Source organism: Nanorana parkeri, unplaced genomic scaffold (genome assembly GCF_000935625.1).
Source record: "Nanorana parkeri isolate BGI_ZX_2015 unplaced genomic scaffold, ASM93562v1 scaffold120, whole genome shotgun sequence".
Lineage (NCBI taxonomy): Eukaryota > Metazoa > Chordata > Amphibia > Anura > Dicroglossidae > Nanorana > Nanorana parkeri.
The window spans coordinates 1,960,956-1,978,220 of record NW_017306388.1 but is presented as its reverse complement, the minus strand read 5'-3'; the positions used below and the strand labels follow the sequence as shown (position 1 = coordinate 1,978,220).

Sequence of the window (17,265 nt, the reverse complement as noted above, 5' to 3'; positions counted from 1 at the left end):
TTTTTCCTTTTAGGCTAGGTTCACACCTAGGTGATTGCGCTGGTGAGCTGTGTTTGGGTGTTTTTTTGCTTTGAAAACCATGTGGTTTTCAATGCCTAGAGATGTCAGAGACCCAAATCATGTGAAAATCACCCAAAAATAGCTCCTGCACCCTTTTGCGCTACCAGCAATTTCATTTTTTTTTTTTTTTTTTAGCCAAAATATTTTGCATAGGTGCTGTTGACTGTAAATGTTATATTTGCATACTGTATTTAGGCAACTTCTACTTATTAGTGTGCTCAGTATTGTTTATGGGAGGGATTGTAATCTTTGTGGACAAGTTTTAGGCTAGGGCTACAATGGGATTAGAGCTTTGCTACAGACTTATTTAAGCACGCGCCATCAGTATGTAGCATACTGAAATCCATGTGTTGCTAATGATGCCTGGCTGGTGGGTAGAAATGCTTTCACTTTGTCCGTGCAGGCAAAATGGTAGTGTCTCTGCCAAGGGCCCCTCTTTACTCCTTTTACCAAATCTCCATCACTGCTGACACATTTACTATGTGGAAGGGCCACTGGGAGGTGCTATCTGGCATTGTAATGCAGCTTGGTAGTGTTGCTGCTATCAAATGTGGTTTAGGGAGATGTGACGGGCAGCTCCTTTTCCATTCATGCTTTTGATGATTCCCCCTAAGCACCGCCTGCTGGAAGCTGCACACAAAATCTCATAGAGCTTCCTCTGGCTATTAAGCTGCTGTAGATTTTTGGTAGCTTAGTTTTAAAGTCTCTCCTGGTTGTTGTACAATTACCCTTGTGCATCTGTTGCTCCCACATGTCTTCACACAGATGTTAAGTGATCTCCCCTTGACCCTGAGCAACCAGTGAGTTTTTTCTTGTGTTGTATTCTTTAGTGGGTATGGTACTGGCCAGAGCCTTTTTACAAGCTGCTCAATTACCTTTGGTATTGTAGTGCATCTGGACAGTGGGGATTAGTTTGCACAGCATATGTCCCGTCTTGCGCGCCTGGGGAAGGAAGGTACTCTTACCCCCCGTCAGATCTTTAATGATCTGGACCCTGGACGCCCCGTGGCGTCTGCCTCTGCGCCCCGATCTTCTGTCCCAGGGTGCTGTGTTCCATCCTTCTTTACAGTCGCTGGCTTTGACGGCGTGGCTATTGAGCGCCAGGTCCTGAAGGACCGGGGGTCGTCTTTATTACCCTACCATTCAGGATCTACGATCTGTTGCCTGTGTCCTTCAATGAACGGAGAGAAAAGGATTTTACGGTGAGTACAAAAATCCTATTATTTTTTAGTCTTGGATTTGAGGCTTTTAGTCCAAGAGTAGCCTGGACTAAAACCATGGTTGCTTTTGTATGAGATCCTTCAAGACCTTTCCACTTGCCTGTTTCACTCTAGACCTCTACGTCTTTCGTCATTGGACAAGTCAGTCAGGTCCCAGGACAAATTGATTTGTTTCTTACCCGGAACCAGGCTGTCCCTGGTCTGGTGGCTGAGGAAGCTGGCTCTGGAATCGGGGACTACATTCCCATATTCTTGAAAATCCACACAACCAATTCTAGCCTGTCAGGCTGGGGAGTCTTGGGCACACTGTGCAGTGTTTCACCATCCTGCTGATAGGTCATCCAATCCAGATTCACTTGGGAAAACACCAATGCAGTGGCATACACCAACCGTCGGGGAAGAACCAAAGTCTCACTGGGGCATGGCAGGTGTTCAGAGCCTGTTCTGGGCAGAATTTAATGTTCTTTTCCAAAGTACCCCTTCTTTTTTTGCAAGGTAGTGTTGAGGCCCAGGACTGCATTCTTGCCTAAGGTAGTTTTTGCCTTTTCACCTCAACCAGAACTTTGTTGTCTCAGCCCCCTGTGAAGCTCAAGGAGATGTCCCTCTCTTGTCTGGATGTGGTTCAGGCTGTGAGAGTCTGTGGCAATCCATCTCTCTTCCACTGCTTCTTCGGGGGGCTGACTTTTATGTTCTGGATGGACCCCATAATTATAACACCATTTCTAACTGACCCAGGAGGGCCATCATCCAAAATTACGGTCTTAAGGATCAGGTTCTACCCTTTTGTCAAGGCGCACCCTACTAGCTCGGCGTGTTCTTATTGCTCTTTTTGGCGTTGTGCAACTTTTCCCAGTTTGGAAGGCTGCAACCTGGTCCTCTGTTTTTATTTCTTAAGTTGTACCAGGCAGATATTCAGGCCTCATTTGATGCCGGTTTCGGGCATTGGGTCATTCTTGCGGCTCTTTGACCTGCAGACAGTCCCCAGTTTTCTGTTATCTTTTCTTGGTTCCGTTGGTCTTTGTTGCTATGTTGCCCACCCCTCTGTTGGATTGCTTTCGGATGTCTGCACAGTCAAGAATTTTAAGAATTTCTGTGTACGTCAGTTGATGATAAAGAAAATCGGATTTTTTTTTTTTTACTCACTGTAAAATGCGTCCTTCTCCTGCAGGTGGCGATATTACCCTACAGTACATGATCTCCGATCTGTTCCCTGTGTCCTTCAATGAACGGAGAGAAAAGGATTTTACGGTGAGTACCAAAATCCTATTTTTCTTGAAGTCCATTGAGTGACACAGGTGGTTCTCTCCCCCCCCCTCTGTGTTTATTTCATGCGCTCAGTACTACTTTGCTACAAACATGATGGCTATAGCAGGGGCTATCCTTTGCTTCGCAATGGATTTTTTTTGGCCCCAGTGTCTATTTCTCCTATATGCGGCAGTGTAACCCAACAGTGTAAGAATTTGTGTCCATCAATTGACTCCAAAAAATGGATTTTACATTTCAGTACAAAAGCTCTATTTCTAATCTTCTTGGTAGCAAGGAGAATTGCCTGTGTAGACCTAGACTTTTCTCCATTCCATGGTAATGATAGAACTTGCATAAGTGTTCTATTGCCAACTTTAGCCAGTGAACGATAAACCTGCCAGTATACTTTTTGAATGGAGGAGAACACTGAAGTACTGAGAAACATTTGGATATATGACTCTTCTAAGACCAACAGAGGGACACAAGTTGGAAACGTCAGATTAAAGTCCTATCCATTTACAACCGGAAAGTTGGTATTTGCTTATGAGGACCAGAGTCCGTGCTACTGGGGTACTACACAAACAGTGTGTTTGTCTCAGTGTAACACAAGTGATTTTTAAAAAGTGTGGTGTAATCACGTTCTATGCATCTTCCTGAAATTTTCAGTTTCATATCTGTTGTGAATTTAGAAGAATAACTTAAAATATTTGCAGGGCCAAGCCTTACACGCTGCACCAGTCAACCAATCCAGGCCCTGGACTATTGGGACCTCCTCCTCCAGCGATGCCCATGAGAGGCGGTCTTGATGATCGACATGGCGACTTTAGGAGTCACCTAGGTGAGTGTGAAGTCTGTGTCTGCAGGTCTGTCCTTTATTTATTAGGAAGTGGTCATATCCAGTGTCGCCTACTGCAGTTGATGTGTTGTGGTGTTTTATTTTTTTATGTGCATATAGCCCCCGTTCACACTTGAGTGTCTTCAGGTGATTTTTTTTTAAGGGTTTTTTTTTTTTAGGCTTGAGCTTATTTTAGCTAATGAAAAGCTAGTTACCGCGATGAGACAGTTGTTGGGTGCAAATTTGCATGAAAAATGTGCACTACATGAATTTTTCAGACGCTCTCGTTGAAGTCTGCGGAGCCAGAAACATTCAGTTCTGCCCCAGAGCTATAAAGCCATACTCAACACCGTGCTCTCATGTGAACAGGCACAATTGAAAATGAGATTATTTATGTTGAGCGCTGTCACATTTCAGGTAGCACAAAGCACCTTGGTGGAAATGGGGGGCTTAGTGTGGCCAGCCACAATGTGCTGGGAGTAGCTGCAGATTTGTGTTATTTTTTTACTTGTTTACTCTACATGTAGATTCAACTTTTAATTGTAATGCTTTTACCTTTTAATTGTGCAGGAAATGAAGACATGCCGGGACCAAGACAAATGCCAAGGAAAATGGTTTGTACAAGAAGAGTTGGGGGATATAAAACTTGCACTCTTTCTGCTGTTACGTGAGCCTGTTTGTTTACATACTATGTACAAGTAAAGGTTCACTTTAAACAAAGTGCCTGACCTAATTCCCTGTTCATCCTTAATTGATCGAAAGGTTGCCTATCACATTACTAGAGATGTGGGGGAATGCTGTCCAGACACCGACTTCTTGATGTAGCTGAGATTTGGATATTCGCGGGGCACTATATGCCATAGCTAGACTATGTAGTCTCATAGAAGTGCTCACCATTACATGTCACTGAGTCTTTTTATGATGTGTTGATTTTTTTTTTTCTTTATTTAGGGCAATGGCAGGGTGGTTCATATCATGGAGTTTCAACGAGGGAAGAACTTGTGGTTCCAGCTTCTGAAACTCGCTGAGCCCTTTGGAATGGTCACCAACAATCTAATTCTTAGTAAAATGAACGAGGTATGGATAACGCTCAAATGTATTTACAGGCAAGTTTCATTGCCAGCTCCACCCAAATACTGTTTCAGCTTTGGTTGGGCACTTGTTGGTCAGATGACATCCTATATGTCATACTCGAGTGGTGAGACTTTCCAGTGGTTGTGTCTCTGCCCCCTGCTCAATACTATAATGAAGGTGTCACTTTCTCACAGCTAGATTTCCCAGTTATTGATTCTACATTGAAAGTAAGTAGGTGAAATGTGAACATCAGTTGAGCTTTGCAATGGTGATGGCAAATACCTGGGAAATCCAATGGTAATATTTGTATACTGAGTAACCAAGAAATGCACTATGACAATGGTGCGTTTGAGCTTGCTAGCTACCATACAAAATATTTCAATACCAGGTCTGGCTGGTGTTTGGTATTTAAAAATGTATGTATAGTCAAGATTTAACAGAACATCATGGGGGGAATTTATCAAACCAGTTGTGACTGTTGTAGCCTCTTAGATAATTTTTTTTAGTGCAGATCTGTTAACCTCTTGCCATCCGCCCGTAGTAAAAAAAAGGACGGACGGCACTGCAGCATCTGCGGGTTGCCGTCTCCAGACGGCAATTTTTTTCTGCTCGCGCGCGCCCCCTAGCGGGCACGCATAAAAAAATTCGGTAATTTTTCCTTAATATAGTAAAAAAATAAAACCCCCAGTGGTGAATAAATACCACCAAAAGAAAGCTCTATCTGTCCCCAAAAAAGGGTATAAAATTCATTTCAGTACAGCGCTGCATGACGGAATAAATGTCAGTCAAAGTACCGCAGCGCTGAATACTGAAAAATGGCCTGGATGGGAAGGGGGTTTAACACCGCGGATGTCAACTGGTTAAGCCGCTCCTTTTTAACATGTGCGCCTGTTTTGACCAGAGCTTGCACTATTTTCCTGATTGCGGGTGTTTTGTGAAAGTTCAAAACTGTTTACATCTGCACTTGTCTGAAACTGGAGAATCACCTAACAAAACAATTGCTACTTAAAATTCCCCATGATCACTTCTTCAAGAAGCGACAGTTAAGCTTTTTGCCTGGAGTTACGAGGGGTCTTTCCTGGAGTCTATTTAATGCGACCATATGCGAGTTCAAACGCTCGCAATTGCTAACATAAATTCCCGCCATTCAGTACTTCTCTGTGATTCATGCACATTTATGTGTTTTACACCTTTTAAAAACGCTGCAGGTACAGAAAAATACCTGTTGATGTGCAAGAAATCCAGAGAGCTTGTGGTGAGCTCCTAACTTGTGCCCTCTGCTAAAATGAATTTTAAGCAGTGTTGCTTGCGTTCTTCTCTACTTGATTACAGAACATGTTGTTACTTGAATGTTGAGCTTATGTTGTGGAGGTGAGAGGATGGTAAGATGCACAATTTCTAGAATTTGTGCCGCGCTTATCTATAATATAAGTGTTAGTAAAATAATCATGTAAATCACACACAGATTCTCATAAGTGCAAACCTATATAAGTGTGTACACAAATCCACAGAGTGAAAAACGTCCATAAAACTATATAAAAGTGATAAACAGAAACTTCCCTAAGTGTATAATCATTCAAATAACGCTGCAGTGGTCTTTAAATTCAAATGTGACATGTCCACCCCTCACAGTGAGCCGTTCACCTAAAGTATAGACCTAGAACTTCATGCAGATCAAATATTGCTTAGAGACTACCAGATGAAGATGCACAGAGGTACCCAGAAACCAGGCTGCAGTATTGGAACGCGATAGATTATTAGCAGCAGGGGGAGTCCAGGATCTGATCGTCTTGTGCTGTTTACATTTTGCTGCACGGTATTGGCATGTAAGTAGATTTTTTATAAAGGATTGTATTGCGTTAACGGTTTTACACTATGGATCATTGTGTATTTTTGGCTGTAAACATCCGCATCTGGGAGGGGTTCTCTGCACTGAGCCCTGGGAGGATGAGCCGAATGATAAGAGTATCTGGTAGTCTCTAAGCGATATTTGACCTGCGTATGTAATGCTTGCGGCTGATATATATATTATAGGCACAAGATCATTTTTAATATTTTTATGGTAAGATATTCGGTATTTCAGTATCGGAGAACACAGGCAGGGGTAACAACACATCTTAGGTTTTTGGTATAGCAGCAGGCACAAGCAAAAAAAAACGAAGCTCACTATATTTCTGGCAGAACAGGTATTGTTCTTTACTAGCAGCGCTTTTGATGGGATAAAATATGTGAAAATGTGTATGAATTGGAGAAATGTACTGAATGCGTGTGGGTTTGTGTGAACCTCTCCACAAAAATTGCATTCATGTTCAATATGTTAATGCTTCGGGAACAATGACCTCCTTGGGCTTGCACACAAATTTATGATTTATGGTGGGATACCACCAGACCTGGGTGAGTGGCTTCTTCTAGCCACAGTCAGAGCTCTGACACATCAAACAGTTTCACAGCATCTGCTTTTCCCTATAAGTGTGATCTGTGAAATATTTGTAGGTTGTGTAGTGCGGATCACAGCTCTTGATTTGGGCTGGACTTACTCTGTGCTTCTGGAATGAAAGGTTTGATGCCGTCTTTGCTATTGAGCAATAAAACAATACTTTTGTTTTCCCAAGTGTTTTATAATCACTTCTTCTTTTTTTTTTTTTTTTTAACAGGCTTTCATTGAAATGTCCACTCCAGAGGAGGCTCATGCCATGGTTGAATACTATAGTAATAATCCTGCTCTTGTTTTTGGGCATCCGGTTCAAGTACACCTGTCACAAAAATATAAGCAGATTAAGGTGCGTGTCAGTTCATTGATTTTATTTGGGGTCTTTTTTTTGGTGTGTGTTTTCCCAGATTTTGCACATTTGAGTCTTGTGTGAAAACGCTGATAGACACGTAAAGACAAAATCTCTCTCGGCTCCTGTTTCCACTCACATGCTGTTATGAAGGGGTCTCTCTCTCACTGCTGGGTTTGGACCCAACAGGTGAGACTTAATAGCGGTCTGGTGAACCCTAGAAATATAAGAAGCCCTATAGGTGAATCCCATATAACCCAGTTTTTATCTATCTTATCTCTCTATCCGATCTATCGTGTGGGGAATTTGTTTTTCTTGTGCTGCTTTAAGGTCTTTAAATTATATTCCCACATTTGCTTGAACCATAAAAACTTACAATGTGCATGTCATCTACTTACCTGTCTTTTCTTTGTAACATTTTAAATCATTAGAAACGCGAAAGGACTGAAAAAAAACAAGAGGCGCAATCAGACCGGAAACCAGACGTTGGCTGCGTCGTACACCTTTCTAACCTTCCACAATCTGGCTATACTGACAGCGCAGTTATAAAGCTGGCTGAGGCCTTTGGAAAAGTGAAGAATTACATACTTATGAGAATGAAAAATCAGGTATATATGTGTTTGCCACTAATTCACGTAAACTTCTATGGCATAATGAAAGCAAAGCAAAAATTAAGCTTAAGGTATATGTAAATACTAACAATTAACTTATTTGCTCAGTTTTGATCTGTTTAAATATGCCATCGGAGTGTTTTGTAATATTTGTATGACAAGTGGAGAGAAAATAAAACAGTTGATCTTGCCCGAAATTCAGATTTTTCCCTCTACATACCTCTGTGCGATCTTGGAGAGCCCTCCTAGTTCTCATCTTGAACTACAGAATGAATAGCCTTTGTGTTGTACACATCTGAGAGTAGGGGTTGCTGAGTAGTTCAGCAAAAGATAATAGGCAGGACTGACCACATTCAGACTGCAAAAATGCTGTGAGGGGAATTTATCAAAACTGGAGCAGACAAAATCTGGAGCAGCTGTGCATGGCAACCAATCAGCTTCTCTTTCATTTTCAAATCTTAGCTGAACAAACTGATGAGAGAAGCTGATTGGTTGCCATGCACAGCAGCTACAAATTTAGTTTGCTCCAGTTTTTATAAATTCCCCTCATAGAATTTTTGTGGACTGAGACAGATGACTGACCTATTTTAGTTTTCTCCTGCAAAACTACTAAGACCCACCTGCTTTGCGACCGCCGCAACATTAAGGGTAATCATTCTTTAGTCCTATGATAATGAATGGGATACCTCTCCTTGCGGTAACAAAAGTACACAGGACAGCTCTGAATTTCTGACACCAAGTTTTTTTTTTTTTTTTGCACTTCTCATATATAACAAAACAGTAACAATGATACATTTCCCCTCTGTGTTTTCAGCCCACAACAGGGCTTAGACCCTGAGTGCTTGGTCTACTTGTATTTCTCCATTGAGGGACACAGCTCTGAAGAATTCTGAGATGTAGGGTTATGCTGCTGCCTCTTGGAGAAATGGACATTAGGCAAAAAATTAAAAGCCTGCAACTTTAAGATCATAATCCTTCCCACCTCACACCTGCCAGTTTCACTTGGTATCATCAGGAGAATGAATGTCTCCTTCTATGCTGCTTTTTTGTTTCCACATTGTTGTTTTTTTTCCCAGACTCTAGCTACCCGGTCTAAGACCAAGCGGCTGCAAGTGTTGACCCACATTATATTAATTGTGTCAATCACATGACAGTTGCGTCTCATTTGTGTGCAGCATGAAGGTCAACCTCCAACTGTTTTTTGAGTCAGGGGATGTCTGATGGCCTCTGCAGAGATATGGGAAGCAAGCATCTCAGATCTCTCCTCCTTTCACCTTCCTGTGTCTCCGCAATGACGGTCTAGGGACTGTTAGGTTAGGGAGTTATCGTTCTAGTCTAGTTTTTACTCAAACCTGTTCCAAAATGTGTTTTGTTCCATCCTGGATTTCAAAGCTCTTATGTTCAAACTCAAAAAGTTGAATGTAATCTGTTCGGTTATCGTCTCCCTTAATCTTGTTGATTGCTTGTTTTCCATCAACATCAAGGATGCATATTGATGCTTTCCTATCCTTCTGAGTCATCAACATTTTCTTCGCTTTGCCGTAGGCGAGCTCCATTATCACTTTGTGGCCCTTTTCTCTGGTCTGGCCATAACTCCAAGGGTTTTCACCAAGATCCTTGGTATGATTCTGTGTAGTATTCACCAAAAAATGCATTCCGAATCTTTTTTCTTTTTTGGATACGTAGACGATTTTTTTGCTTCGCAAAAAATCTTCTCTGGCTTTGGAAACCAATGTGTCCACAGTACTGAAATCCTTACAGGGTTTTGGATGGATTTTGAGCAAATCGTCCATGATTCCATTGCATCGCCTGCAGTACTTGGGTCTTTTCGATGCATCCCTGGCCAAGATTTTTCTTCCCCAGGATAATTTAACCAAGTTGGAGAGTTTGGAAAGAGCTGGAGAATCCACCTGCTTCGTTTCCATCGACTATTCCTCATGTGATCGTGCATGCAATTTCTAGGCGTAGTGGTGTCCACCTTCAAAGCAGTTCCATATGATCAGTTTTACTCTGGGATTCTTCTATGGAATATTCCCACATCGTGGGACAAGTCCAAAATTTGTCTCTGGGCAAGATTATCTGGTTGAGTTTCTAAACCCAGGATGTCTCTATCCTGTTGGTTAATTTTCCCTGTCTTGACTCAAGGGAAAAACTTTCTTCTTTGTTAATGAAAGGTTGTCACAATGGCAGCTTCCTTTAGATGTATGGATGCTTTGTTTGTCCTACCAGAAGGTCCTAGAAACGTTGTTCAGCTTCCAATATTCCACTATTTATCATAGTTGCCATACTGTGAGTATTTCTAAGTGGATTCGTCAAGTTGTAATTCAAGCTCATGAGTAGCTGGATAAGGTACCTCCGTTCCATTTTTCTACTCATTCTACTAGAGCCAGTAGTGATCCGTGGGCCTTTCATAATCAGATTTCAGTTGCTCAGATTTGTATAGCTGCAGCACGTTCTGTTCACACGTTTGCAAAGTTTGATAAAGTTGATGTTTCTGCCTACTCTGAAGCTAGTTTTGGCAGAAGTTCTTCAATATTTGACAGTTCTTCTTCTTCTTTTTTTGTTGAACTGTTTCTCCCAGTTATTTTGCCTGCTCCTTTGTTTGGACTGCTTTTGGATGTCCTTATGTCTCAGAATTCATCAGAGTTGTGTCCCTCATTGGACAATGGAGGAAATAATATTTTGTTCTTACTTGTAATATCCTTTTGAGGAACACAGCTATCTCCCCTCATTTAATTTTGTACTGCTTTCTACAGCTGGCAGGTATGAGGGGTTATGATAAAGTGGCAGGCTTACTTTTTTTTTTGCCTAGTAACCATTTCTCCTGATGGCAGCAGTATAACACTACAGCTCAGAATTCTTCAGAGCCGACTCCCTCAATGGACTCTGAAAAAGGATTTTACAGTAAGAACAAAATCCTATTTTTTTTTTTCTGTAATTGAATGGACTTTACAGTGAACAAACATGGGGAAATGTGCATGTACTGCAGAGACGCTCTGAATTAATACGTTTATTTTTTGTTTGTTTTATTGATGAAGTATTGGGAGAATAAAACATATCGGTGTATGCGACACTGCAACTATCCCACACTGGCTCTATAGATCGAGAGCTGAGCGATTTTGTGGGCGCTGATTGCTAAGCTCACGGTCTACTTCCGTCAGAGTGCGGTGACTGTCGGTCACTGCTCCCCGCTGGGATGGGATTTCTCTCCCTCTGTTCCTCCAGTGCTCCAGAGCCAGCTGTCAATCAGGCAGCTGGGTGGATCCCAACAATATTGTAAATATTGACAATATTAGTAAATGTCCTTCTGTGACCCAAAAGAGAAGTAAAGCCAAAAAAAAGTTCTCCTTTTTTAAAAAAATTATTAGTGTGCCTTGACATACACATGAAGAGTTTATGTTCCCTGTGGGAAATACCCCTGCCATGCAGCATTAGACGTTATTAAGTTGTATTGATTTTTTTTTTTCCGTAGGCTTTTATTGAACTGGAGCAGGCAGAAGATGCACAAACCATGATAGATCACTGTAGCAACACCCCTCTTCTCTTCCAAGGGAAGAATGTAAAAGTAGGCCTCTCTCAGCGGTACAAGAAACTTGTATTAAGAGTAAGTATTTCATTTTGTAACATTCACACTGCCCATTTCTGCTTCTTATTAGTGGACACAGTTGGAGCTCTTGGTATGTATGCCCTGACTGTAGAAGGTTGGAATCTGAAGTAGATGCTTCTCTCTCAGGAGTTATATCCTAAACCAAGCCATTGGCTCTTTTGGCTGTGTCTGTAGGAGGCAGATGCCATACCTGATCCTCAGATTTTACTTTTGTCTATTTTCACCACTGAGTTTAGATGAAATGCTTTCACTATCGGAACCTAATTGTTTGCCACAGAGAGATTCTCGTGGCTCCATCAAGCAGCATCCTGCCTAGAAAGGAACACTTTTTGGGAGCCTTATACACCCATATTGGGAATAAGAGGCTTTTCTTTCAGCTTCTTCATATTCATTGGTTTATAGATGAATTAGAGAGAAAATAAAAATTGTAACGAGCTGTAGGGGAACTCAGACGCCGGTGCGGGTATTGTTTTTTTGGTTGCACTGCATGGCCAGGAAAATTATGTGTAACCATATTATTGGCCTTGTGTTCCACTGTAATCCATGTTTTAGTGCTAGGTGAATTTGTAATCAATGATCCCTTTTGGTTTTTGTTTTGTAAGATTTCATGTCTTTTGGGTCTCCCTTTTTAAATGTTTCTTTCTAGATTCCGAATATGTCAATAGAAAACCAAAAAGACAAGAGCAGGTAATTAATACTTTATTGTGCTTGTCTATACAGTGAAAATCTGGACCTTCTTAACCTTCTTAATGTTTGAATTTGCAGAGTCAATAATAAAAGCATGGGGAGTAGCTTTGTTTACCAATGGAAATTAAACAAGTACTTTAAAACCATTTATTTTAATATATTGCAGCTTACTAGTCTTTAGATGTGATGGCTGAATTGGTTTTCTCTTACCCTTATTTTCATACCCTTTTTTTCACCTGGTGATCGTGCTTGTGACCACGTTCATCCACTGTACTATATCTATGTAGAATAAGAGTTGTCACCCTAGGAAGGAATTGTTTGGACTACAAAGCACCCCCACCACATCTCTGTAGCATGGGGGGATGCAGCTGAAGTTCAAAGAGGAGAACTGGGCAGGGCTGATTGCTTGGGATTTAAGTGCAGCAAAGCACTGTGTTGTTGACTTAGTACAGGCTCTGGGGTAGTTACTAATTTGGAAAAGGAAGATCCCCTTTAACATATGCAATACCCTGTCGCTTTGCATTTTTATGCCAATGTTGTATTTAAAACCATGGTATAAGCTGGTATTCCACTTTTTACAGGAAAAGAGCTCATTCCCCAGATCGGAAGAATGATGGTAAACCGAAGCAGCTCAAGGTTGACAAATCGGAGTCCAGCGATGCAGATAATTCCTCCCAAGTGGTTACCACAGAAGATAATGACCCAAGCACTGAAGAAACTGATCTGAAGGACCTCGTGTCTGGCTCATGTGAGCTTGCAGAAGAGATGGGTGATGAAGAAGCAACTGCCCTCTTGGAAACGAGCAGCTCCGTGGGAGATGGGGCAGAAGTACCTGACATTAGTGATCTGGATCAGGAAGAGATGAGCGAAAACCAAGGAGAGGCCCAAGAGCTGCTTTCTTCAACTCCTGCAGTTGTAGAAAGGAAAAAGGTATGTTTGCAACTTCAAGTTTAGTGTTATATATAGTGATATATATTTTTAAGGGGGGTGGGGGGTAAAGCACACATTTACATTGTGTAAAATTGTATTTTTCTTCTATACCTTGAAAGACACAGCCATAGGAGCTAGACAGCGGCCTGTGGAGTTTTTTTTTTTGGCCTGTGGAGTTTTTTTTTTTTTGTTCTTTTTGTTCTTTTTATTCTTTGCTGGTGGTACCTATAATGGACTGGTCTGGTCGTCGCAGTGCCACTTCTTGCCTATGGCGCCCAGACTGCAGTTGGAGACGTCCTGCTCCCATCTGGGGATGTCTTTTTCTTTTCTGAATACAGGAAAGTGACCCTACTGTGGACAGGTAAACTCATTAAATGTAATTTGCTAACTTATGCCTATCTTGTTATAGAGTTCGCAGAGCTTCCACGGGAATATGGAAGATTTTGTTACTCTGGATGAAGTTGGGGATGAGGAGAATATAGAAGGTCACAAGATAAAATTGGATGTTTCTGAGATTGCTGACAATGAGACAGGGGTGAGCTCGGTGATGACCAGCACTAGTGTGGAGGATGTCCTTGCAGGTGTTAAAAACACACTTGACAATGAGAGTGCTACAGAAACCAGTAACCTAGCAGGACTGACTACAGATTATGAGCTTGGACCCTACCAGCCTAATAATCCTGTTGGTATGCATATTTATCATTGCTGCTAATCTCTTAACTGTATTTCGTTTTGTTGAAAATTGTTTTCAATTTTGTTTACCCAGTTATAGTTGTACCCACATAGCTACTTGCTGCTTAGGGTGTATATAAGAGCAAAATATATATAAAAAAATAGAGCTTTGGGTAAATGACAACATGTATTTGAAATTATTCTGGAAGATCACAGAAGCGTCTCAGAATTATTTGACCTGCTTCAGTTGCTTTTGCATTCCTAGAGATTCCCGAGAATTACTGATAAATCATGAGCACATAGTGGTGGCTGCATGCACCAGCACTTGTCTTCAGGTCAGCTTCTTAATGTTTGAGCTTCTAGGCACAAGCTGTATTGTGGCCATCAATTGTACATAGCCAGGAACTAAGAGTTGGGTTGCCCCCCTCTTCAGGTATAAAGTAACTGGTTTAATGACTGGTAATGTAAAGCTGACCATACACCTTACAATTATCTGCAGACTTTCTATGGTCAGATGGAAAAAGTGCAACAGATTCCTCCACCTACGCTAAACTGCGTGGACGGAGGGATCTCCCACTGGGCCAAGCTTCAGTATCTTGCTAGTCGGCCCCGCTGGCCTTCAAAACACCTGAACAATGCCTGCATTCAATCAGACCTTTCAGGTATTTTGGGAGCCAGCGGTGCAGACAAACAAGATACTGAAGCTTGGCCCAGTGGGAGATTCCTCTATCCACGCAATTTAGTGTGGATGGAGGAATCGGTTGCACTTTTTCCATTTGACCATAGAAAGTCTGCAGATAATTGTAAGGTGTATGGGCACCTTAAGTTTGTGTATTTTGGATGTGATGGGTTCACTTTTATGGTGATGACCTGTTAATACTATATATGATCTCATTGTTATTTTCTTTGTTATTCTTCAAGGAGTGAACTATGTGATTCCCAAGACTGGCTTCTACTGCAAACTGTGCTCGCTGTTCTACACAAGTGAGGAGGTGGCAAAGGTTACACATTGCAGCAGCCTGGCTCACTATCAGAAGCTTGAAGTAAGCTTGTTAGACAGTCTTTCCAGTCATCCATGTCGGTAAAGCTAGCCATAGATGTAAGATGGTGAACAAAAAGTATTTAGATTTACATAAGGTTTGTTCTTTGTTGGAGCCCTCTTTGTTAAGCAGAGAAAACTCTGACATATTGCTGCAAACAGCAGCCTGCATTTTATGAATGGGCTGTAAATTACTGCAGTGTGGTGTAAAAGTATGCACTCTCCATTATGAATTGGCCCCTTGGTTGCGTTTGACCAATGGTTAACACCAGTGATGTTACACTTATGGGGAATAACCAAACTAGTAAAAACACTAGTAAGTACAAAAATGAAATTTCTAGACCAAAAATATTTTTTTTTAAATTTTTTACAACCTTTGTATAATTTTCATTATTTTTTTTACTTTAAAGTTTAGACCAGACCTCTTTTTAAAATAGCCCCTGTTATGAAAGGACAGGAAGCCTCTATACTGAGTGCTTCTGTCCATTCATGAACTATGGAAATAGTATGAGTTACTATGTCCACAATCATGAATGGACAGGAAGTGATGTAGAGCACTTCCTATTCCGTCATAACTTGGGATACAGTAAGTATACTATGTCCTCAGAGGAGAGAAGCTAGGGATGCACTGAATTTTCGGTGGAATTTTCGGCAGTTATATTACTATCAGCATTTTGCCCAAAGGCCAAAATTTATCATTTTCAGAGTGACTGTACAGAATACCAGTTGATTTTATAGCTGATTGTTTGGGTGCCCTTAGAGCCATTGAGATCCAAAATCTGCATGTCTTCTCTCTTGTGCAGACTTTAGCAGCCATACACAGCTGCCTGTAGACCTCTGTTAATCTAAGTTTTCTTTCCTTATGAAGAGAACCGTATCGCTTAAATTGACTGAAATAGAAAGCATTTTGATTTGGTTTGGCAGAGTGGTAATCATCCACTGGTGTATTGTATAATAGTCCACCAGATATACCGCCTCTATCACCCTGTTTTTCCTTTTACTACCACTGCATTCTCCATAATGTATAATAAATTAAGAAAAATCTCTTGGATTCCTCCAGCTTGTATCTAGCCATAACTTCAGTATTAGATTTGGATTGGTGATCAGTTTAAATGTATTTCTTTCCCACTGATAATTTATACAAAATTTTGTTTCCTTTCCAGAAACTTCTGACCAAGACCGCCAAAACTCCAGAGAAGAAAATCTGAGCAGTAGAAGGAATAACTTTTTGTTTTTGTATTACTTTTTATTGACCTTAGTTAATTTCAAAATGTCCCTTTTTTTTGTTCTGCCAGAATGTTTAACACCATTAAACAGATGTTGTGTTAGTAATATTTCAGCATGAAGGTGCTGTAGAATTTTTTTATTGTAAGCCGTTTTTAATTTGAGGCATTTAAACAATGCATTCCAGCAGGGTAAGCTTTGCAGGCCATTTTTTTGGTGACATTCTGCCATCCTAGGGATCTGCAAATCTCGAACCATATTTTGATCAGGGTTTAAAAACCAACTGAACTTTAATTTACAATCAGCAACATATATTTCAGCTGCTTTAAAATAAAAGGTTTGCAAAGTGTGTTTTCTTTAGAAAGCAACCATAGTTAGTGGAGAAAACCTAAGATGAATATAAATGTGAAGAAATCAAGGACTGGGAAAACTGTACACCCAAAAATTAGTCAAGCACATGTTTCTTAGGCTGATGATAACCAGTGGTACGGTGTTTAAATTATTGGATCCTCGTGATAACTTTAGTTGTGTAGACTTTGGCAATGTTTCCAGAGCCAATGTTCCGTTGGCAGCTCAAAGGCAACCTGTAGTCTCTTTACAGTAGCTTTCAGATGTATTTATTACTGGCTTGGTTACCCTACATTTTACTGTCAGATATGTTACTGGACTGTTATATGCATTTAAGGGGGGAGTGGCTTGGTGGGATTGGAATTATTGGTTTTGTAAATGCTTAACTTTGGGGGAAAAAATGCAATAAAAATAACTTTATTAAAGAAAGCAACCTCAGCTCTGCGATCAGCAAAGTTCATGCTTCCTGTTGTTTGACGAGTTCTAACTCTGACTCAGCTGGGGGGGTGTTTGAACGTAGCAGAGAGACCACTGCTTCCACGTTTAAACCAAGGAGCCTAATCTGCAGCATGCTGGCAGGGGACAGGCTTTTCTAATTGTGATGTGGCTGCTTCCTAAAGAAAACAAACTGTAAGACATTTGGTTTTGTTGCACCGGAAATGTATTGAAAGTTCAGTTGGGCTTTTACCGGTGGCTGGCATTGAAGGGCAGCCTTACCATATTAGATTTCTATGTGTCGGTGTTTTATCTGCCCTTTTAGATTATTTTAGGAATGCAAATCCCCCTTGAGATTCCTCCATACCAGTGTTAAATCGCTGCATTACATCAGAGCCTGCAGTTTTGAACCAATTGTGCTACTGCACCAACCTCTGCCTGCTCTTTTGGGCTAGTTGAGGAGTAACGCCCACTAGAATTCTTTATTGTAATTTGTGC

At 41.0% G+C, this 17,265-nt stretch overlaps 1 protein-coding gene across 1 annotated transcript in view; it reads left to right on the top strand.

The window, feature by feature from the left end:
- The window catches only part of LOC108784588 (matrin-3-like), a 22,156-nt gene extending 6,188 nt beyond the window's left edge, over positions 1 to 15,968 (top strand). The window contains exons 3-13 of the mRNA XM_018553439.1: positions 3,239 to 3,363; positions 3,931 to 3,974; positions 4,312 to 4,437; positions 7,089 to 7,214; positions 7,646 to 7,822; positions 11,298 to 11,429; positions 12,079 to 12,119; positions 12,701 to 13,049; positions 13,459 to 13,735; positions 14,643 to 14,760; positions 15,920 to 15,968. Coding sequence (XP_018408941.1) covers positions 3,239 to 3,363; positions 3,931 to 3,974; positions 4,312 to 4,437; positions 7,089 to 7,214; positions 7,646 to 7,822; positions 11,298 to 11,429; positions 12,079 to 12,119; positions 12,701 to 13,049; positions 13,459 to 13,735; positions 14,643 to 14,760; positions 15,920 to 15,968 — 1,564 coding nt within the window. The remainder of the gene's footprint in view (positions 1 to 3,238; positions 3,364 to 3,930; positions 3,975 to 4,311; positions 4,438 to 7,088; positions 7,215 to 7,645; positions 7,823 to 11,297; positions 11,430 to 12,078; positions 12,120 to 12,700; positions 13,050 to 13,458; positions 13,736 to 14,642; positions 14,761 to 15,919) is intronic.
- The last annotated feature ends 1,297 nt before the right edge of the window (positions 15,969 to 17,265 follow it).